Below are 23,752 nucleotides of genomic sequence, written 5' to 3'. Positions count from 1 at the left end.
ACCAGAGCCGCGTCTCAGTCCGAGGCGGAGCAGCCCTGCAGCGGCTCACAGACTCTCCACCGACCGCAGCCGGACGGACGCCGGCCGGGAGCTACCGGCGTGTCCAGCCAGAGGCGCTCGTTCATGGGCAGAGAGAGGAGGACCTCACCGCTGTAGGGTGTTCCCCGGACAGACGGATCAGAGCAGCTGGAAGCTCTCGGCTCGCCCCCCCGGCTGGGACGCTCCTGGGGCAGCTGGAAGAGTCCCGTTCAGGGGCTCTGCCTGGTGAGGTGAGTGTCCCACACCCACACCCACACCCACACCCACCTCCACCCAGACAAAAACACACAATTCCACAAAATACTGGCAGTCATGCAACGGTAACAAACGAGTGTTTTACAGAAAAAATGGCAAGAAAAGAAACAAGAAGGGTTTAGAGATTTTTGGAGCCAATTTTGGAGTAACTTTTAATCATCTGTTGTAAATAGAATTTTTAAGGATCTTTGGTTACAGTTAACACAATCACCTAAAGTTAACAGATTGTTTCTGGTGACTGATCTCAGCTGTTCACAGCGTTTATTTTTTTGTTCTGATGGCATGTGATGGTATTTATCCAGAACCTGGAATTGTTGGTCCTAGACCTCCCAGTTTCAGACTCGTAGAGTCGTTCCTGCTATTACGAAACAATGACTTTGCTGCTGAGGTGGAGCCACCTTTTCCTCGTGGTCCCAGTGTGTCAGATTAAACAGTTCATCTGAAGGAAGTCAGTTGGACAGGTATCTGTTAGGTGACCTGAGAGCACAAGAAATTGGGGTAGTTAGCAGAAGACAGCCACAGTTGTGTTGTGATGCTCACATTGAGCCACCATACGCCTCAGACTAACAAACGTCCACTAATGAGAACCGGAGTCAGGCATGACTTTCAGGTTACGATGCCTGACATCATACTGCAGTTCTGTTATGGAAAGATTCTGTCTTCTACCTTCACTGTAAAAGTTATAGAGATACACAAAGTCAGCGCAGCGTGTTGTGTCCAACGAGAGACTGTCCAGTGTTCCAGTGGACAGACAGACTTCATTTCTTTTAGACACTCATATTAAAGGAAGAATTACAGAGAGGACAGTCTTCTCAGTCTTTTTGACTAAAACCCAGTTTCTGTTTGCACAGGGGATCAGTTACCCACGCTCCACACTGGGGCGTTTGTACAGGTGTGTGAGGGCTTTACATGGATGTATTGATGTCTGGAAAACACTTCTTTAATAGATGGTACATGTCTAAGTAGAAGGACTGTGAGGTGATTGGCCCCCATGGTCTGGTATAAAGGCTCATCCCAAACGTATGGAAGGAGGTTCGTGGTTGAACGGTGATTGTGTCTTCCCCTAACACCATGTCCTATCTGTAAGCTCAGACAGTAGGACTGATGTTAATGATACATGGATGTGATTTATAGACTGACAGACAGACGTGGAGAGAGGTTGAACCCCCAGAAATTACTGCCACTCCATATATCAGCGGTGGGAGCTGTTGTGTGATGCGGACTGGACCAGCTAATTGATTCTACGGCTGGTGATGTGCCGCCCGGAGGAATCTGGCACCGACAACAGGAAATAGAAGAGGGAAAAAACAACAAGTCCATGGAAGCAGAGCAGCACGTATACAACATCCTGCATTCAAGCGGGGTAACGTAGACCGCTGTGTTTGAGTCATACTATTTATTAGCACCTTGAATTTATTTAGCTGCCACATTCAGGATGCTGGGGAAAAATCAGAAGTGGATAATTCAGCAAAATGACTGACATTTAGCACCAAAGAGTTTTCACAGATAAAAAGATTAAGATAACAATAAAGATAGCTCCAGAAAATAAAAGGGCTTCACATGCTGACAGTTAGACACAGTGTATACAAGGCTGGCCACTGCAGCGCTGTATACACTGGAATAAAATCAAATAAAAATAACTGATATTTGTACCACTGCTAACAGATGCTCCCCTTTATAAAGCGACACCGTCCCTCCAGGTAAAGCCGATCCACCTTTAGTCGTTTCTGTTAGTCGTTAAAATCCTGCACACATTTCTGGTCCGCAAACAACATCATTAAGGTAATATCCGTCTAGCTTTTTGAACATATGTTGATGTTGATAATTTTTCTACTTCTGATGATATCAACTGTGGATATCAGATTGTTTTTACCCTTTAAAAGCAAAAGTATCATATTTGATTCATTCAGCCTTTTAGGATTTTGATATTTCTGTTTCATAAATTTGACATTTTTCCCTCCATTAACTTGATATATACAATCAGACACAGGTTTCTGCATTTTCCATGCAAAAATGTCTGGATTTAACCATAATTATATAAATAGAAGCTCATGCATACAAAGTTTTGGGTTTTTTTGGACAAATTTGTCAGAAGGTTCCAATAGACTTTAAATTTGATTTTTTTCTGGCAATTATCTCATGGTTCAGGCTTCAAAGGGTCGATCACATGTAGATACAGTGTTGTATGTGGACGTTTCATGAAGTGGGCATGGAGTACACACATGGACACCGGCATCGTGGTTATGATGTCAGGGAAAAGTTCAGTTTCATCTTCATCTTCCTCGGTCATTGCTGCTACATTCCACAATGTTTTTGTTGGCTAAGAAGCTTCACATGACTTTCCAGCCTGGGAATAAATCAATAATGACTGAATTATTGTTTGTAGATTAACTGGTCCCTAAATAGAGAGCTTATTGATTTTAACATCAGGAGTCAAGTGGTTTATTTTGAAAGTTTCATTTGAGGATTAATGATGTGGATTCACTTTTTCCTGTGTGTGCAGCTATGAGCTCATTCATGAATAAACCTCCACTAATAGCAGGCTTTGCTGTGGGTGCACGGGTCGTGTGGTTTGAACGTAGCCTTGGGCTGCTTAACATGATGTTCCTGTGGCTGATTAGAGCCAGGTGTCGACTCTAGAATGAGGGTATTGAGGGCAGCCGGCTCGCTGTGGAGGACCAGCTGTTGCAATCTCAAATAATCTTGTGGGAAGGCTGGTTGTAAAGCTAAACATGCCTCTGCTGAAATTAGACGCGCTTGGAGAACAAATTGTGCTGCTGTTGCTCATTTTGAAAATTTGGAAATCTAGGTCGGCAATTATTTTATGTTGTTGTTGGCGGCGCTAATTATAAAGCCATGGATGAAGCTGAAGAAGCAGCGCTGCTGACTCATTGCTGAGCAGCACACACACACACACACTCACACACACACACACACACACACACACACACACACACACACACACACACACACACACACACACACACACACACACACACACACACACACACACACACACACACACACACACACACACACACTGCTGTGGTTGTTCTCAAAAAGAATATCATTACCAGCTGTGCATGAAATCAGTTCAGGTTTGTGTTGGGGGGAGAATGAAAGCAGGAATCCAGCGAGTGTCCCCCAACGACACGAGTGGAGCCCTGTCCGCCGTGAGCAAACGGAGCACAAGTCTTTTTATACTGACTGATGTTGGGGGGGGGGGGGGGGGGCTCCTCTAACCGGGTTTGGAAGACTGCATCCTGTCACAGAACAGCTACGACAGTTGTTGAAGAACCAAATGTGGTGCAGCTTCCAGAGTGTCCCCCCCCCGGGGACGGATTATCAAAAAAAATGTAGTTCCTCACCCAGGAAAGAGAGTGTGTGGTTTGTGTGTGTGTGTGTGTGTGTGTGTGTGTGTGTGTGTGTGTGTGTGTGTGTGTGTAGTTGTGGGGGGGTTCCTGTTGGAATGTCCCATTTCCCATTCCCACACCCATGCAAATAAATAGTCCCAAGTTTTTTTGTGTGTTTTTTTCTTAGTTTTTGTGTGTGTGTGTGGGGGGGTGTTCACCAAAAAGTTCTGAAACCAAACTGGATCTAGTGCTATGAGTCTGACCGTAGGTCTGCTCAGTCCAACCCACACATGTACACCATGGGATGATGTAGCATCTTTTCCATGAGTTTGACTGAATCACTAATCAGACAAACTAAGACAAGTAGGAGCAACAAAGACCAACTCTGTGTTTCCTGGGGTCACCTGGGTCAGAGGACAGGGTGTTGCTCTTGGAAACACCCAAACATGATAAAGCAGTGTTTTACTGTTAGATCACATGTGTCAAACTCAAGGCCCGGGGGCCAAATGTGGCCCGCAAGAGCATAAAAGGTAGCGTGTCTAAAAATAAATAGGTCAAAAATGTGCTTGGACCAAAAACTAAATGTCCCCACAATGCAGTAGTTCAACCCATTCTAACTGACAAAATTCATTTTGAACCAAGTTAATGTCCTAACTTGTGTCTGATGTTATTTTTCTTTATTCATTAATAGTTTGATCCTTGATTGATGGAGTTCTGTGGGTTTAATAACCTGACAAATTAAAAACACTTATGTTATTTTATTTATTTATTTATTTTATATTTTTTTAAAAATGTGTACCTGTAATGTTACTGTAATGTCCCGGTCTGACCCAGAGGAACGTGAATGAATGAATAAATAAATATATGAACTCTACGACTCATAAAGAAAGAAAGAAACGAACAAATATCCAACTGTCAGCATGTTCATCAAGGCGTCTTCGACGTGGAGCTGTTAGACGTCAGAAAATAGTCGGATTTAACCCGGCGTTTTGAACAAAACTTCACTTTGGCCAGCGTTTTCAAGAAGTTCCTTTTTCGTCCCGGATATCTGCGTTGTCGTGTGGACGGAAGGCGTGAATGGTGAACAACAGCCCTCATGGTGAACACACACCCCACTGAGGGACTGCTGTGTTCCAGTTGGAACAAACCCAATCACAATCATTTTGATGCTACCGTGTGATGACCGTCTCAAGGAGGCGAATGAAGGCACCAAACATTTGGCGTCAGTTTTTTGGGCGCATGTTGGTTGTCTTAAAAACAGCATTGAGCATAGAGAAGTTTTGAATGCTGGTGAACCTGAAGTCCTGTCACCCGGCTGTACCCACCAGGGCCCCGGACAGACTCAAGCAAAAGTCTGTGGCTCTAAACTATCAGAGTGAAGACTGGGGGGTCGGACTAACATCTGGTTCTCTGCTGGCTCTGGTTCAGGAGGAGTCATGTCATTGGCTCGTTCACTCACCTCACAGGTTTCCGTCAGTCTTAGTGAAGGAAGGATGGTGGTTCAATTCCCGTTCCCTCTATTGTGTCCAGCAGCTCCCAGTTTGGTCCCAGTGGTTTGGTCAGACCACAACCATTCACCATTCATCGCGGTGAACTCTTACCCTTTCCTAGGGAATAAACCAGTTGTGTTTGGGATCAATATCACAATTCTGTTGCTATTGATGAAGTAACTGCTGTAATCACAATATAACAATTAAAGTAACAGAAACAGTGAGTAAACAGAGGTAAAGCTGACTTTTAACTGGTTCCAGGAGATTCGACGTAAGTTGACAAACGATGTAGGTTGAATTAACTAGTCTCTAGGCTAAACTGAAGGTCACCATTCCCAGTTCTGTGCTGAACTTTATTTATGAATGTATTTGAAAAATATTTGGTTAATATAAATCTATTTGAAGCTTATGAAAAATTAAAATGTACTTATTAATGCAGTTAAAAAAAAGTTTTGCCGTCTCATCTTCAGCTGCTTCTTCCTCATGGTGGGTCACGGGGGTTGCTATGGATTAATAATGTGATATATGTTTTTATTATGATTTACTGTACAGTAACATGATATGTTAACAGTTTATTAGTGATTCCGGTATTTGTGGCGACAGACGTAAAGTGGACTTGATTTTTGTTTTTTGGTGTATTTTTTGGAAATGGACGTATAATCGATAACGACATACAAACGATGTCGGCCAAGGTCCACCTGTATGTCAAAGACCACAATAAACACTAAGTCATGAAACACTAAAAACCACGTCTTCTTGCTGACAGCTGACCCGACACTGACTTTCTTTAAGTGTATGTTCATCATTGTTTGACTCTCTCTCCATTTACATCTGGTTATTTCTCTAGGTTGCCATGGTGAACAGCAGGGTGGATGTACCCACCGTGGCGGTGATGGGCAGTGGCGGGGTATCAGCCAGCAGGTCGTGTGCGGGATGTGGAGGTCGTATCGCAGACCGCTTCCTGCTCTTCTCCATGGAGCGCTACTGGCACACGCGCTGCCTCAAGTGCTCCTGCTGCCACGCCCAGCTGGGCGAGTACAGCAGCACCTGTTACAGCAAAGGAGGCATGATCCTCTGCAAGAACGACTACATCAGGTGAGCGCCGCAGCACAGGGGCAATGTCAGCAGGTGGCCAGGAGGTTTATGGATGTAGTGAAAGAGGACATGAAGGTAGTTGGTGTGAGAGAAGAGGATGCAGGAGACAGGGTTAGATGGAGGCAGCTGATTGGCTGTGGAGACCCCAAAAAGAGAAGAAGTCTGAAGTTGTAAATGAAAAAGTGGAACACGTCCAAAATGCAAAATGGTCTTCTGGTTGCCAAACATCTGGCAAGTCATTATTTCAAATCCCTTCCCTGATGTCGGAGTTAAGACATAATGACGTGATAATATTCATCATGAGTGCGGACTCACTGAAAGTCCAGAACAAACTCATTCTGTCGTGGCTGTGGTGGAACTTGTGATGTGTCCGATAGATTTGACCACTAATCTTGTTTTATTTTATTTTATGGCATAACATTCATGAAGGAAACTGAGATATTTCACAGACTTATTTTGCAGACCACACACTTGTTTTATGTGTGTGTGTTCGGTGTGTGTTTCCTGGTCCTCATTTTGACAGGCACATTTTATCATTTTTGATTTTTGCAATTGTTTCTTGATTGCCATTTTTACCCCCTTTTTACACACAACAACCCTTCTGCACACGACGTTGTATGTGGATTCCTTTTCATTCCATTCTGTGTGTCCCCACGTGGCGGTCCTGCCCTGCCTGCCATGACGACCGCTGCACACAAACACATTGATGCACTGGCTGTGCTGTCCTCACATGGAGCAGACCACCCTGCCCAACTCTCCAGATAATTGTATTTAGCTTTACATTGATTTTAATGACAGGTAGAGATCAGACAGGTTTTCATTTAGTTCCTGAGGTGGGCTGGTGTCACAGCACAGACTGGGACCCAGTGACGTCCACGTCTGTGGGGTAAACATGAGGCTGGCATGGAAAGCTGCAGCTAACGGACACAGCAGACTGAGTAGAACAGACCAGTAATGAAGAAGCTTTCCACTCAAATGGCAAAGCTATGTGATGGTCACGAAGGGCCTCACGAAGGGCCTCACGAAGGGCCTCACGAAGGGCCTCACGAAGGGCCTCACGAAGGGCCTCACGAAGGGCCTCACGAAGGGCCTCACGAAGGGCCTCACGAAGGGCCTCACGAAGGGCCTAATATTCTGTTGGATAATATCTAATCGGCATTACAGATGCAGATGTGGTCTTGTTGCATTTGTACTAAAGAAGTTGAACCACAGTAACGATACATAGAGAAAACACTGCAAACTGTTACGTCAAAAATATCCATTTTGGAAATCAACTGTACATGCAACAGAAAATTCAAGCAAAAAATACCACAAAAGTCACGTTCTGGCAAACATGTCACCTCATGTAGAACCCCCCCCCCATGCTAAAACTACCAACAAGATACCGCATTATATTGTTAAACTTCAATTTGATGTACACGTGGTACATGCTGTTCATCTACTTCACCAAAGTAGATGTTGAAGTAATGCTTCTTGTTTTAAAACTTCAGGTTTTACACCGCTTATTCCTGTTATGAAGGTGTCATGATGGACTTTGTTCCACCTCTGAGCTATGTGGACTAAACTAACCTCTCTGGTGGTGTGTCTCAGAGACACAGCAGTACGGGGCGAGGTTAAGACATGCTGATGGGTTGGACCAAAAAAGAAGGAAATCAACTGAATGAACAAATCAGTTGGACTTCATGTGGTCTGGGGGCTCCTCACCCATCAGTTGTAAAAAAATGTGAAATGTGACACTATATGCAGACGATGTTGTGTTACTCATCAGGACCCTGTGCTGGTGGAACACTGGTGTACCATCTACCATCACACACCTTTGTTTGTTATGGTGCTGGTCATTAATTTGTGACATAATTTGCAGCTTCACTTTTATTTATCTTGTTTTGACAGTTTCTACTTTTGTTCTGTTGGTCATTGTGTCAGTCTGTCCTCTGTCTGTAGGTCTGTCTATCTCTATCCATCTGGGGTCTGTCTGTCTGTCTATAGGTTTCTCTGTATGTCTGCCTATTGGTCTGTCTGTTGGTCTGCCCATCGGTCTGTCTGTAGGTCTGTCTGTCTATTGGTCTGTCTGTAGGTCTGTCTTTTGGTCTGCCCATCGGTCTGTCTATTGGTCTGTCTGTAGGTCTGTCTGTCTATTGGTCTGTCTGTAGGTCTGTCTTTTGGTCTGCCCATCGGTCTGTCTATTGGTCTGTCTGTAGGTCTGTCTGTCTATTGGTCTGTCTGTAGGTCTGTCTGACAGTCTGTCTGTCTGTCTGTCTGTCTATTGGTCTGTCTGACAGTCCATCTGTCAGTCTGTCTGTCTTCCTGTTGTTCTGTTTCCGGAGCATTACCCAAAATTGTTTTTGAAATCTAGGACTGATGTAATTTTTCATTTATTCTGTTTCCTTGGATACAGGTTGAGTTTATGCTCATGTTATGGGTTCAGGTTTTCTCTCCTGTTCCCAACTCAAAACCTGGTCAGTAAGGTGTTGTAGCCGGTGACGTGTTCTCAGTCTTACAGGTTGTCCCGTTTCCTCCCACCAACACATGCAATGTAGGAAAATGGGTGACGGTAAATTACCGGTAGGCCAGTTTGTTTTTTATGTGGCCCTGCATTAAAACCTCCCAAGGCTTAGTGGCCACATACGTGGACAGCACTTTCTTGCTCTTGTGTCCATAAGCGTGTGCATGTGGGTGTTTTGGACAACAACAAAAAAAAAGCATGTAAAAAAACCAGCTTGGGCCTTAGGAGATTTGACCAGAACAATCCAGTGTCAGATAGGGTGGGCTTTAGCTCCCAGTCCTCAGCCCCTTGTGCGCTAAACAGGATAAGTACAGCGGTACCTCTGCTTACGAAATTAACTGGTTCTGGAAGAAATTACGTAAGTAGAAAATATTGTAAGTAGAGACGCGTCTTCCATGCAAATGCCCTAATCCGTTCCAAGCCCACAAAAATTCAGACATAAATGTTCTATAAAGCATAAAAATGCATCAAAACATGTAACAAATACATGTTACGATTAGATTATTACACAATAAATGAGAGTTGTGCATAACGTAAAAAACAAAGAATAAAGAATAATAATGATGGTCATTTACCTTTTAACTGCTGTCCTCATTGTTTTTTGCCCTCTTTGGTTCATCCCCTCTTGCCCCCCCATGAACAACAGAGTGAATTCCAGTCCTCCTTCTGAACTTCTCCAACCACCCACGCGACGCCTTAAACTCCTTAAACTTCCTTTAGTTTTAATAACGTGGTGATTGTAGATGCATTACGGACATATTCTTTGGAGAGATCAACCAAACGCATCCCTTTTTCAAGCTTTTCTATCATCTCTTGATTTGTTTGTACGGACAAAAAAACTCTTTTCTTCGCCTTTTCTTTTCCTCTTTTCTCAGTCACTTTCTTGGGGTCCATAAGGAATACTCTAAAAGTTTATATATTTACTTAAAACTATCAGAACACCTCATTGGTCGAGGGCCGAATGACGAGGACGCTGCATAGACACCTATCTAGCTCCACACAGAGGTCCCTCTGAGCCAATGGGATGCCAGGATGCTAGGTAATAGCCAATGGCAGAGCAGCTATGAGAATGTTGCGTTCAGGAACCTGTGGGAGCTGCGAGTATCAGCCCATACTGTATTTTTACCTTTCGTAACTCAAATTTCTTTCGTAACTAGAGGGAATATTTTCCTGCTGAGAAATTTTGTAAGTAGAGACATTCGTAAGTAGAGACGTTCGTAAGTAGAGATGTTCCTAAGTAGAGATGTTCGTAAGTAGAGGAACTACTGTATTGTTTTATAAACGCTTCTTGTGTTCTTGTGTATCAGAGACATGCATTTGTCATGTGAGGAATCTGGAGTATTGTTTATATTTCTTTTAAAATTTTGTGTCCTTTATTGCAACCTTAAATTATTTCTGCCTCTCTTCGATGAAACGTATCTGAGTGTTTAATGCTTCACTGGATGTGAAACAGATCACGGTGACTCACGTGGTCATCATCTAGACTTCTCAGTCATCATCACAGTTGGACATCAGTACTTCACTCTTAAAGTACACTCACAGTTTGGCCTGATGACAGACAGATTTTTTAGATGGTTGAGCTGAGGCCTGGTTCTTACCAGGTTCTCATATTCCCAACATTCACACCAGTAGAGCAGGATGAGCTGCGAGTGAGCCTCATGAATGTTACGTGTGTTTGCGTGGCGGTGGGGGTAGATTTAGGAGTACAGGAATCCTCTGTTTGGATTAAAAGAGTTATTCTGTGCAGATTTTGACGGAGAGAGCAGTCAGGCAGGTGGAGAGGGTGTCCCAGGGCATCGGTTGGTGTGGAAGGGCAACCCTACTGTGGTTGAAACCCTGATGTGGTTTCAGAGTGCTGTCGCGTTCAGAGTGCCGTGCTCCATCTTCTGGTTTCAAGTGCATTTCAAACGTGCAGAAATGGAATGACAGAGTGCTATAGTGTAAATGCCACCGGACCATCTGAAAAGAGACTCTTAGATGCTTGAATAAGTGCAGTGAGACATGCCCCTCTTTCTAATGTGCATACATCTGAGCCCTTGTCATGTGCAAGCAGTTGAAGTCCAGCACTTTTAAATCTGGTGTAAGACGTGGATTAACTGGTATGTTTTGTGGGAGGTGGTGGGGTGGTTAGCACTGGTACCTTCTAATGTGCAGTTTGCATTTTCTCCCCATGTCCATGTGTCTTTCCACCAGGTGTTGTGGTTTACTCATCCACTTAATGAAAGGTTCAAGCCCCAACCCCTCAGTCTACACTCCAATACACCAGTACCTCGAGATACGAGGTACTGGTTATTTGAGATACGAGCGGTCACTCTGTCCATATTTCTGTTCGACATAGACGCAAAATCCGAGATACGAGTTGTGGTCCAGGACACCACCGCTAGTTGTCAATGGATACAACTGAGCTGAGGTTGGATCTCGTTCTCGTTCGTAAAGATGTAGCTTGTGTATTCTCCTGATTTTTGCATTTCTTTTCATACTTTATCAGCGTTTACTTAACTTACATATAATTAATTAACAAGTAAAGTCTGCATGGATTAGAGGATCGTTTACCCCTTTTGGATTAAACGTCTTCGTTGCTATGTTGCTGCTAATGGTGGTGGACCCGTATCATTATATCCCCTTCAAAGCGGTGATGTATTGTAATGTCAGTGTTCGTTTGTCCGTCCACCAAATATCTTCACAACCGTTGCAGATAGAAAGAAACAAAAAGCACATGACTCAGGCAGCAGAGGGGATGAAGATGAGATGATGACCTTGAACTTGAGAAAACAAGGTTAAGGTCAAATTTCCAATTTTTTTACATTTTTTTGCACATATCTCAGGAACTGGATAAGATAGAAAGACGAAACAAAAGGCTTTACATTCAGGCAAACAAGGGGATGAAAATTAGATCATAGCCTTAACCTTGAAAAACTAGGTCAAGGTCAAATTTTCACTTTTATACCTTTTTTAGGTACACAGCTCTGAAACCTGATGAGATATAATCACAAAACAAAAAGCAACATTTTCATGAAGCCAGAGGCACAAAAACGTTGAATTCAGGGGTGTCACGGGATGTTGCAGTCTCTGACTGCCTTGTTTGAATTGCAGGCTGTTTGGACACAGTGGAGCCTGCAGCGCTTGTGGACAGTCTATACCAGCCAGTGAGATGGTGATGAGAGCTCAAGGCAACGTCTACCACCTTAAGGTGAGTGTGATTATGTAGTTGCTAGCTTTACCACAACTTTCTGCGGTAGTCACATGATGGAAGTCTGTGAAGGTGTCGTTATTCTTTTCTTTGCAGTGTTTTACCTGTGCGACGTGCAGGAACCGCCTGGTCCCTGGCGACCGCTTTCACTACATCAATGGTACAATCTTCTGTGAACACGACCGGCCGGGAACGGGTCTGCTCAGCGGACATCCAACCCCACTGCAGGCCAACAACATGATGTCGGACCAGAAGGTGACAGGTCATGTGATGCTGAACACGGGGCAGCGGGGTGGGGTGCGGCACAATGTTTGGTTTTTTATGTCCCCTTCAGACATGAATGCTTCACTGAACTCTCAAAACTAAAACTGCCAACTTCTCAAGAAGGTGCACAGCTTGAAAATGCAGACACCCCCCCCATTAAATCAATGAAACTCTCGAAGCAGGAGTCGGGGGGTTGGGGGGTGCACTTTGGGGAATGTTTGAATGAGGACATGGTGCTGACATTATATTACAGTCAGAGGCAGGACTTACAGCCGATAACCATCTCTCTCTCTCTCTCTCTCTCTCTCTCTCTCTCCCTCTCTCTCTCTCTCTCTCTCTCTCTCTCTCTCTCTCTCTCTCTCTCTCTCTCTCTCTCTCTCTCTCTCTCTCTCTCTCTCTCTCTCTCTCTCTCTCTCTCTCTCTCTCTCTCTCTCTCTCTCTCTCTCTCTATATATATATATAAAATATATATATATACTGTGTGTGTGTGTGTATATATACTGTATATTCATCTACATTTCGAGGTAGATAATGTACAAAACTATGATGAATGTTATTGTTTGGGTATTTTTCAAGGACAACATAAAGAGCAGCTGGATGTAGGTGTGATCATGGTGTGGGCAGTAATGACATTACCTAATATGGGCGGCAGTGGGTCCACAGGGACTTTCCTTGGAAACTGGAGGGTGAGCTGTTCGAGTCCAGCATGGGGTATGAACCACGGCCCTAAAACCCAAAAAGCTGTCTGCATGTCCAGAGGCCCTTTATGTGTGTGTGTGTGTGTGTGTGTGTGTGTGTGTGTGAATTACATATACAGGTAGTCCTCAAAATACAAATTGAATTGTTTGTAAATCATTATTTATTAAACATTAATCTATAATCACCACTTGCGCTCATTTAAGTCCCAGTACTACACTAAATACGAAAGTACTATTCCCTAAGACTTACTACAAACAATAGCAGGTTGTTGCGAGTTACATTGGTTGTCAAAATACATGAAAAATAAAAATAAGTTTTACGTCATTTCACTCGACTAAGTTTGTCCACCACAAATATTGGACTCTTAAATCTCTAGAAATGGCTAAAAGCACATAATATGTTACTGTAGAATAAATAAGGATAAAATCCATCCGTACGTCTTCTGAACTGAGCGTGAAGAAAGAGGAGGGGGAGGGACACCACTACCACTACCTTCACTCTGAGATGCTCTCAGAACAACAAACAACAACAGTTCATTTGGGGAGTTCAGTGTTGGAGTTGCGTGAACTCAGCGGTGCTGCTTGGAGGGGGTTGTGGCAGAAAGGAGAACTGCAGGACGATAGTTGGATATGGTGGTGCGTGTGTGTCGTTTCTACGAATGTTCATAACTGTAATTTTCGTAAGTCGAATGTTTGTAAGATGAGGACTACTGTATTTAAAAAACGTTTAGAACCCGTTCTCTTCAATGTTTTCAGGTCTGCTAAGGAAGATCTGCTGTGGAAGAAAATGACAAACCAAACGTGTGCCTTCTGCCCCAACCGTGTCCTGCTGGTCTTCACCGCCCTTCACCCGTACGTCCTGCCCCCGGCTGCCCGGCCTGCGCTCCATCCATCCCGTCTGGATTAGGTGTAGCTCCTGGTCCAGCGTTCTCTCGGGGGGGCCGGCGGCGCTGACGATGGCTGGACTGCTGGTGGAGGAGTCTCTGCTGTGAACTACACACTGTTACTGCTGAGACCCATCACGGCCGACCTGACTGACTCGGACGCGTCATGGCATTGTTATATACGTGTGATTATATTTTCAGCTATCCCGTTACAGTGGACTTTGAGTAAAAGAGGATCTGTCTGAGCTCAAGTATATTTTCAGATTACGGCTCCCAGCTAGTAATATTCAACACATACAGTAGTGTCTGTGACATTCCTCTGACAGGTTTGTGTAGCTCCCTGTTGTTTCAGATCAGCATTACAGTAATAAATTAAATGTGTACAGACCCCTTAAATCCTCAGTGGGAGAACCCAGTATAACAAGTTGTTTTTACAGTTCTTTCAGTATAACATTCTGTTTTTGTGTTCATACTACACATGCTCAATTTTGGCCAAAGTCAGGATAGATAATGTGCTTTTCTACTCCTGAAAGTCAACATTTAGTCTTTAAACATGTCTATGAATATCTGTGGAGAAATGGAAGAGAGATTTTAACGTTATAAACATGATTTTTCCCTAAAGGCCTGTCAGTCCAACAACCCATCTGTGTGGATTTATGTGTGTTTCTGCTTCGTGGATTGTTGTGTTTGCTAATAATAAAGTAGTGCAGTTAAAAGTCTCCAACCATCTGAAAAAACTGCTTTCTAGTTTTTTTTTCTTGTCATAATAAAACTTATCTTCTTCTTCACATGGATATTTTGGTTTTCAATGTAAATTGATGAGGTTTATCGTTAGAAAGAAGGAGGGATGCAGATATGAGTTTGAAGTGCGGAGTCCTGTTGTTTTCTTGTTTTTCAGCCAGCTCGTGTTTCTGTAAACTGTAGGGAGATGAGTCCTCAGAAGAACTGAGAGCTGGATTCACATGTGATGAGTGTGTGATCGTGTGGAGGACGATTCGGTTGAAGCTACAGTAAAAGCGTGGCCCGTTACAGTCGTCCGTCTCAGGCTGAGTAATGAGTAAGAAACGCTTGTGGTTCTCAGACAAACACGGCTGATTACTCACAGGAATGGGATTTCAAAGGCCTGAGCTGAGACCATTACAGGAGCAATTAAAGTGGGACTTCAGCTGCTCTGCAGCCTAATGAGGCCTAATCTGGTGCACCGCTCTAATTAAAGGGGAGGGAGATTTTTCCTGTGGGCACCAGCAGCCAGCAGTTTGTGCTCCATGGACGACTAAGGGGACATAACAAAACACAAATTGGAATATGGATTGTTTTTAAAAAGTTTCTCATCTATCCATTATCTGTCTGTTTAAATTAAAACACATTTTCAAGATTTTTTCTGGTCTCTCTTCTTTCCAAGTTAATAACTACGTCACTGGATTTTCCCTCTTCATATGTTTATTTGATACGGAAACTACAATATCATGTTCTCTGTGGTAATTTTAGGATTGCTCGTGTTCCACGTTTGTGGCTTTCTGAGGAGGAGAGCCAAAGGTCAGAGAGGCTCACACCAGTGGCCAGCTGTTCCTCTCAGGGTTCGTCTAATTAGCTTCACAATCAAAGCAACAATCGGGCTTTTAGTTGTGCTGTCTGATGGTGCTCTTTCACCACGATGGTGAGCGAACACATTCCTCTGGTTTTACTGTTCTCACTACAAATCTCAAGCTCAGCCTTTTCCAACTGAATCGACATTGCTGTTATTTGGTCATTTTTTTGTTTTGTTTGCTTAACATCACTGTGAAAATGTGGCTAAATCTATAATAAAATAATGAAATTAATATGAAATAAAATACAGTAAATATTTTTTTTCTTTGACTGCAAAGAATTTACGGTACTTTGCAACATATTTCTACTTAAAACTTATTTGGTATAATAATAGAAAAACATTCAAAGTAAATTAGGAGTGGATGTGAATCTGAATATTTCTGCCTTGAGCTACATTCACACCACAGGTCTCACTGTTTGATTACAACTTATTGCTGATAAGATTTGGTGACATTATTACGTTCATGATCTGTAATGTGAAATTAATATCTGACATATCTGTCCTCCAAACATGAGACAGGAGACACGAATCGTCTCTGAGAGAAAACCTTTTGAGATGACTCGTTCCAACCATATTGACCAGCTATCAGTAAATGTATGAATGACATTTATCTCTGGATGGAAACCAACACAAACTGATCGTGAACAGCAGACGATCAGCTTCCTTGTCCTCTTTATCTTCTAGTTTCATTGTGTTGATTAATCAGAAAATACCATGTTGGTTTTAGCACACTGATTCTTTCTGTACACCTTTTATAAGCGCAGTAGTAATATTCATTTTGCCAGTAAATGAAAAAAATGAAAACCTAGCATGGATTGATCAGGAATGGTGTTCTGTGTCTTGTGGGACTACTGCAAAAAGCACTTTACTAAAATTATTAGAAAAGGAAGGAATTTTAAACAAAATGACAAACAAACTAAGGCATGAAGAATAAAGATGATGTGGAAAATAAATGCTTGACGTAAATCAGAAAAAGATTTACCAGAAGCAGGTACACACGTCACCGGACCCAGTGCTAATATGGAACTTACACACTGGTGTTGCTTCAAACATGAATTTAACCCTTACTTTATCACCACCATCACATGATGATATAACTAACATTATGACCGTAGAAGAACAGGGAAGAGGTTAAATATGCAGACTGAGATAAAAGGTTATCTGAATTCCAGCATTAATTTTTACAGTGCATTGACACACACACACACACACACACACACACAACCTCCTTCATACTTGTGTATTTGTGAACACGTGAGGACAACGGTAAATCATACCCTTGGAAATCGTGATTTCCTCATCTTCTATTTTTAATTGGTTCTTGGCTTTGTCAGGCTAATTACTGATATGCAGATAAGGCTTGATTGGGATGAGTGTGGCATTGAACTTGCACCATGGAGAGATTGGGACGCCCCCCTCCACCCCACATGCTTATCAAGATATGGAGATAATTGCAATTAAAATCATTTGCATGTGTTAATGAATGTGTCTTATGCTTGTCATGATCACAGACATGCAGTAAATAATTGATTTCCTATCAGCTCTAAGCATTTCAAACTGCCGCTGCCACAACCATGTGAATTTAACAGACTGACGATTGTGTGTCTTATTCTGTCACGATAAAAGTAATCCTAATCTGTACATTACAGATTGAATGTGATAAAGAAGTAGAAGTGTGTAACTGCATCTTTAGACTGATGAACAGCTCATCTTTGGGTTCCACATCCTCTCTCTGGATGTCTGCAGATCACACATCATTTCTGTCCAATCCATCCTAACGAGGGCCAATAGGAAAGCACCATTTCTCCCACACCCACGCTCTATGGCATATATCTGTCTGATGTGCTATAACCAATGTGAGGGATTCCACTGGGGGTGGTGGTGGGGGGAGAGTTTGGGGTGGTGATCAGTATAGTGTTAAAGAGTTTATTGGACTTTTGACATCTTGTCATTGCCTACTGTGAAAAACGAGACGTTTGGTGGTAGCTGCCACATTCACCAAACGGCCAAGGTGCTACAAGAAGAGGAAAAAGATCTGAAAGCGAAGGAAACATCAGTTGTTGTCGTGTTCAGAAAGCATTAAAACTCAGTAATATCATAAGGTGGCCCCTTGGCATTGAGCTGGTTACCAGCCTCAGTGTACAGATGAAACTGTCAGTGTTTAGGGTTAGAGTTAGGGTTAGGGTTACAATTAGGGTACGGTCTTTAGGGTTACTGTTAGGATTAGACATTAGGGGTAGGGGTTAGGATTAGGTTTAAAAGTTAGGGGTTAGAGTTAAATGTTAGGGCTTAGGGTTTGGGTTTGGGGTTAGGAATACGGGCTAGAGTTTGGGTTGGTGTTAAAGGTTAGGGTTCAGGATAATGGTGCGGTTTAGGGTCAGGTTTAGGGGTTGGGGTTAGGTTTGGGGTTAGGGTTAGGGGTTAGGTGTAAGGGTTGGGGTTAGGGTATAGTAAGGGGTTATGGTTAGGGGTTAGGGGTTAGGGTTAGGTCAAGAGTTAGGTTTAGGGTTAGGTTTGGGGTTAGGGTTAAGGCTTAGGTGTTAGGGTTGGGGTTAGGGTTAAGGCTTAGGTGTTAGGGTTGGGGTTAGGGTTAGGCATTGGGGTTACAGTTAGGGTTAGTCTTAGGAGAAACGACAGAAAAGATAGTATTTGACCAATCCGGTTTGCCTGTTAGAACGGGACACAAACAAGCCTCACATGGGTACGTCTGACTGTTGTGACACTTGGGTTTGGGTGTCATCAGATGACAGGACTGAGATTATTTCAGGACCACCAGCCCACAGGGACTAAGTTGATGCTCTAGATAAGGTTGCGTCACTTGATGTCCAGATGGGCAGATCCTGAACACACTTTTGTATCACTTTCACACTCAAGGTTGTGTACATAAGGACATAAGGGTGAGATGATCTCTGTAGCAGCACTGGTTGTAGGGACACAGTGTTCACCTACTGTGGTGTCACCTACATAATATCAGACACAGGTGCACTTGATGATGTCCTGTTCATTGACATGAGTAGATCAATGACACGTGATACATTTGGCAAGTGAAGTTGTGGGAGGCCCACAGATTTGGATCAGGAAATGTCAGATGTGTGATCTTTGTCAGGGAGCAGAGCAGCAGGTAGCAGGATGTAGCCCAGCTCCGTCACCACATCCAGAATGCCATCTGAATCTGGATCAGGTTCTGGTGTGGGGTAGATCTCATGAGGGTCATTATGACATTTCTGTCCCAACACTTTCAGTATTATCCATCAAGCAAGAAACAAATATCTTCATCAACAATCGTCCCTATCCTGCAATAGCCAAGAATATTCTGACAACATTGTGGATCCACATGGGGATCTGAACCATTCTAAATCTCATGGACTGCTCGTGGGGCAAAACCCTACTGTTAGCATTGAAAACTTTTGAGCGATCTGCTAACAAACAAACAAACAAACAGGCAAACCATTGTTAAAGTCATGACCTTCTTCTATGAGAATCAATAAAGCAGGTAAAAGTTAAACAAGAGCAACATTCAGAGTTTGCTACAGTCAATGACGAGGTCAACTAGACTGTAAGCATTATCTGGTCTCACTATAACCTCAGCAGCCAAATCAACACACAAGAGACCCAGTGACGGACCGTGTATTTCACACCCAGGCCTTCAGTGATGTTCTCTTTAGTCAAACTTGCTTGAATACTGTTCATCCCATAATACTGTCAGCGGCTCCCACCGTTGCCACCAACGGACTGAGGCGTTTATAAGTTCTCTCAAATGGGACAAAAGCTGGTACTTTTGGAGAGGCGTCAGTCCAAGTCCTTTTATTGCCCCTCACACAGAAGAACCACACCTTTTACAGACGTCACACAACTATGTTACAGAACAAGTCACTGTTGTCCCATCATAACACACAACTTTGTCCAGACGACATTCGTATTCCTCGAGAAAGGAAAAAATAAGAGCAGCAATATCAACAGCTCACCGGCCACTGGATACATCCTTATATTTGTCAAAACGCTCCTTGACACCTGATTCCGTTACGTAACTCAAGACAAGAGCGAGCTATGCAGCCATACCCACGTCTGTTGTCTCATCCACCATTACAGCGACAAAAAGTGATTTTTGATTTATGTTTTGATCTCTTCTCCAATTACTTCTGAAATAGCCTGAATGAGGTCATTGTGTATTTTGCCAGATGCCCCAGTAAACACTCTGTTAGTGGACCAGTGGTAATGCAGGTCTGTGTCACACTCAGCAACAAAAACAAGAAGGTCCATGTAGTTTTGTACCTGTTCACTGAACTGTGAATCCACTCTGTTCCCAAAAGTTTTTCATTCATCCTACTTGTGATGGTGCAGCCCTCCTGTCTAGAAATATAGTTAAAAGTCTGTCGTCTAGATCCTGACATGCCAGAGTGGAGATCAGGCATCAGAGCTGCAGTCCTACACGCTTCTCTGAGTTTCCCCTACCGCAGTCCCCGGCCATAGCTAACTCTAGTTTAACTAACACACACCCATTAAGACTGTGTCTGGCAAACCTGCAGAAATATTAGACTGACAAGGCAAATTCAGGACAGGAGAATTAAAAGTGAAATTTCAAAAATGAGATCATTATCATCAAAGGCTCTTTTAGTTACTTCTCTTTCTTTGCTTTTCCTACTAATGTTAAATAAGACCTTTCAAATGCTTGCAGGATACTGCCGCTGTCTTTGTGCTTCTGCTCCACACGTGGGGAACAAGTATGGAAGACGAGAAATCCAAAAGCAAAGAAATTCCGCCCCGAATTCATCAACTACAGCACAATCTGGACTGGAAATTCGATCTGTCGTATCTGACACTCTCTCTCTCTCTCTCTCTCTCTCTCTCTCTCTCTCTCTCTCTCTCTCTCTCTCTCTCTCTCTCTCTCTCTGTTTCTCTCTCTCTCTCTCTCTCTCTGTCTCTCTTTCTTTCTTTTCCTTGACCTGTATCTGTCCCCAGTATATTTCCTTTCTCACCCAACAGGTCAAGGCGGATAACCGCCCTCCAGAGTCTGGGTCCTGCCTTGAGTTTCTTCCTCAATGAGGGAGTTTTTTCCCGCCACCGTCGCTTATGCTGCTCTGGAGGGTTCTGTTGGGTTTTTCTGTCTGTTAAAGCGCTTTGAAACGTCTGGGCTTCCTAGTCGTGTTCCAATGTCCCGCTCAATGAACTTTATGTGGATAGATTTGTTTTCAGCTGTGGTGGGGGTGGGGAGCTGCAGGATGTAGGGTAACAACTTTTTACCAACAACTGGTGGATTTGATTCCTGTGAATTAGAACAAGACTGATGTGGAAAACGCTTCCTTTGTCTGTTGTTTTTTGCTCGACCTTTGCTACCGTTCAGTGTTCACTACGCTCCTGTTAGCGTGAGCAGAACACACATATTTAATCTGCTGCTGATTTGTCTTTAACATACTTCATCAGTTATTTAATCTGCTGCATTTACCCCCCCCCCCGGTCCATTATTATACCGTTAGTGAAATGTGCAGTATTGTATACGTGCAGCAGGAGTGTGTGACATGAGCTCAAATAGAACACATCGAGGCTAAACTGCATAGCACAAAATGAGTCAGTGTCATTTTACTATTATGTGACTCACACACACACACACACACACACACACACACACACACACACACACACACACACACACACACACACACACACACACACACACACACACACACATACTTCCCCTTTATTGTCAGTGGTATAATAGAAGCCCAGATATTGATGATTTGAAAGGAGAACTGAGCCACGACACCCCTCATCTATAATGATGTGACTTGACACGAGTGAACTTGAATGTGTAAAGTGTGAGTCTGAAGTGGGAATTCAAGTGGGAAGGGGGTTGGGGTAGTAATCTCATCCAATCAGAAGACTTTGAATAATTAAACTGATCAACTTAATTAGCTCAATTAAGTTGATTTGACCATGGAACATTGCCATATGGTGCAAGGAAACAAAGGCAACAAAGGGGGTGGGGTGGGGCGGGGGATGGACTAATTAAAAGTAAAATAATGAGGATTTTAATTAACTAGTTCCCCAGACGTCAGCAAGGGGGATGTGAAGTTGTAATTAAAAAGTCCTGTAGTGCTGGCAACATTCTCTCCTCTCGGTTTTAATAACGGCAAGAGCTCCATCCATCTAATTAAATCTGTAAATGAATTAGCAACATTTAGGGTCTCTGCTTGAGTTTTACACCCCACCCCCAGAGCAAAGCTTCTACGTCCTCTAAAAATAGGAAAGAAAAGCAGCAAAAGACGAGCAGACACTCGAACAAAAAGGGAATCATCGCACTGATGAACGATCAATGTTCTGAAAGCATTTCCTGTACATCTCACTGAATATATTGTATTTCATTTAGGGAAACAATAATGTATTGGTTCATACAAACACACAGGTATGATGCAAACAACGCGTCCAGGCCTGTGGAGATTTGGGAATGTGGGAAGAATCCATTCTGAACTGATGTACAGATTTTGAAACTGACATTGTAGTTTCTCTTGTAGTGTTCCTGACGTTCCCAAGGACACCATTGGTTTTTAAACCATTTTTAGGGTGGTTCAAACAAAACTAAGTGGGATAGAGTAGAGTAGAGTAGAGTAGAGTAGAGTAGAGTAGAGTAGAGTAGAGTAGAGTAGAGTAGAGTAGAACTTCATTGATCCCTTAAGGATTTCCGCACAGTGAGTTACACAAAAACACAAAAAGGACACAGAAAGTAGCAGTAGATACTCACCATTATTATTTATTTATTCATTTATAATCAGTTTAAATTCTGGATCAACTGCCTGGGTCAATTTCTCATTATCAAAATCCGTCACCACACGAACGGTTTCTCTTTCATACCTCTGTAAACGGTCTCATTTTAATCGAACAAGCTGCTCTTAGTATTACATGAATAACACTGGTCTCTTTCTGCAGGTCGCTCCACCGGTGTGGCCAGGAAATCAAAATTAAAGTGTGAGGAAAAAATTTCAGTGTTAAGAGTTAGAATTAGAGTTAGGAATAGATTAGATGCATGAAACAACCCCAATCTTCTATCTATAACCATAGAGACACTGACTCTATCTGGACTATCTGACACGCTCTCTCTGTCTCTCTCTCTGACGTTGTTCTTATCTTCCTTTTATTTCTTTTCCACCCAACCGGTCGAGGCGGATGGCCGCCCAAAAGAGTCTGGGTCCTGTCCGGAGTTTCTTCCTCATTGGGGGAGTTTTTCCCCACCACTGTCTCTGATGCTCTGGAGGGTTCAGTTGGGTTTCTGTCTGTTAAAGCGCTTTGAAACGTCTGCTGCCATGATTAAGTGCTATATAAATGAAACTTGATTGATTGATTGATTGATTGACTGATTGATTGATTGATTGATTGATTGATTGATTGATTGATTGATTGATTGATTGATTGATTGATTGATTGATTGATTGATTGATTGATTGGGGCTAGGGTTAGATTAGACAAGGGTTTGGGTTGGTTGATAGATTAGATTTAGGGTTGGGTTAGTTGCTGGGGTTCGTTCCACCATGAACCCAAACAGAACCCAACCCCTCTCCAGACTTTTGGGCTCCGTCTTGACTCCCTTCTGCGTGAGTCACTGCTTCTCGATGCTCTTAAACTGTGTCAGCATCCTGTTTTGTTCCGTCTAATGACATCTCTGATTGAAATACGGATGGGTGACTGGTGGCGCTCAGAGTCAGACTTGAGACCTGCTGCTGGTTGGGTTGATGAAAACAAGCTGTGCAATGACAACTAGACTGCAGCGCTCTCCGTTCAGCAGCTGTCCGCCATGATTACACAATCAGCTGCCCCCCCCCTCGGCCTTCATCAGTCTTCAGTATGCTCTGCATGTATTTAATTTTGTTTATGACTCTGTGTGTTGTCACACTCCGTCCTCCTTCATGACATAGGCGGGATGCCAGGCCGGTCCCCAGTAGGCCCCCCAGGAGCACTGACTTTCATTAGCAGCCTGTAATTAGGAACAGATGCAATTTGCAACACAGCACTCAGCTCAGACCAAACCCTACACACAGATTCACTGAGACCCACCGTCCTCTGTGAGACGATCTGTAACAACCCCCCAGGACCAGCAAACTCATAGCGGGGCAACTCAGAGTTACAATCGTCAATGTTTTGCCACACTTTCACTTTTGACTCCAAAGAGACAACATGGATTATGATGAAGACCATCAAAAAAAACACGTCCGAGTCAATCATGACTCTGAAAGGAAAACTGCTGATCACATGAAGAGATGAAAGAGACGGGTTTACAACACAACTCCGTCGTTTGGTGGAGCTTTTTAGCCCGTTTAGCACATTGTTTTGGTGGACTATCATTATTTTGCTCCATCACATCTCTCCCTCTCTCTGGTTTGTAACAGTGCAGAAACAAATCAGAA

The 23,752-nt window shown here is 43.2% G+C and overlaps 1 protein-coding gene across 2 annotated transcripts; it reads left to right on the top strand.

Annotated features, from left to right (window-relative positions):
* On the top strand, positions 1–15,146 carry LOC137608576 (LIM domain transcription factor LMO4.1-like). Of its 2 annotated transcripts, none has more exons than XM_068335062.1 (5): positions 1–269; positions 5,985–6,232; positions 11,829–11,925; positions 12,022–12,187; positions 13,644–15,146. In XM_068335062.1, the coding sequence occupies exons 2-5, from the start codon at positions 5,991–5,993 to the stop codon at positions 13,676–13,678; spliced, it is 540 nt and encodes a 179-aa protein (XP_068191163.1). In that variant the 5' UTR covers positions 1–269; positions 5,985–5,990; the 3' UTR covers positions 13,679–15,146. The 2 variants fall into 2 exon arrangements, with proteins under 2 accessions (XP_068191163.1, XP_068191162.1); XM_068335061.1 differs by having other exon boundaries at positions 137–269; positions 12,022–12,180.
* Positions 15,147–23,752: the final 8,606 nt, after the last annotated feature.

The sequence above is a fragment of the Antennarius striatus genome, chromosome 15 (assembly GCF_040054535.1).
Source record: "Antennarius striatus isolate MH-2024 chromosome 15, ASM4005453v1, whole genome shotgun sequence".
Lineage (NCBI taxonomy): Eukaryota > Metazoa > Chordata > Actinopteri > Lophiiformes > Antennariidae > Antennarius > Antennarius striatus.
The sequence above is the reverse complement of the archived record's forward strand: the minus strand, read 5'-3'. Positions and strand labels throughout refer to the sequence as shown.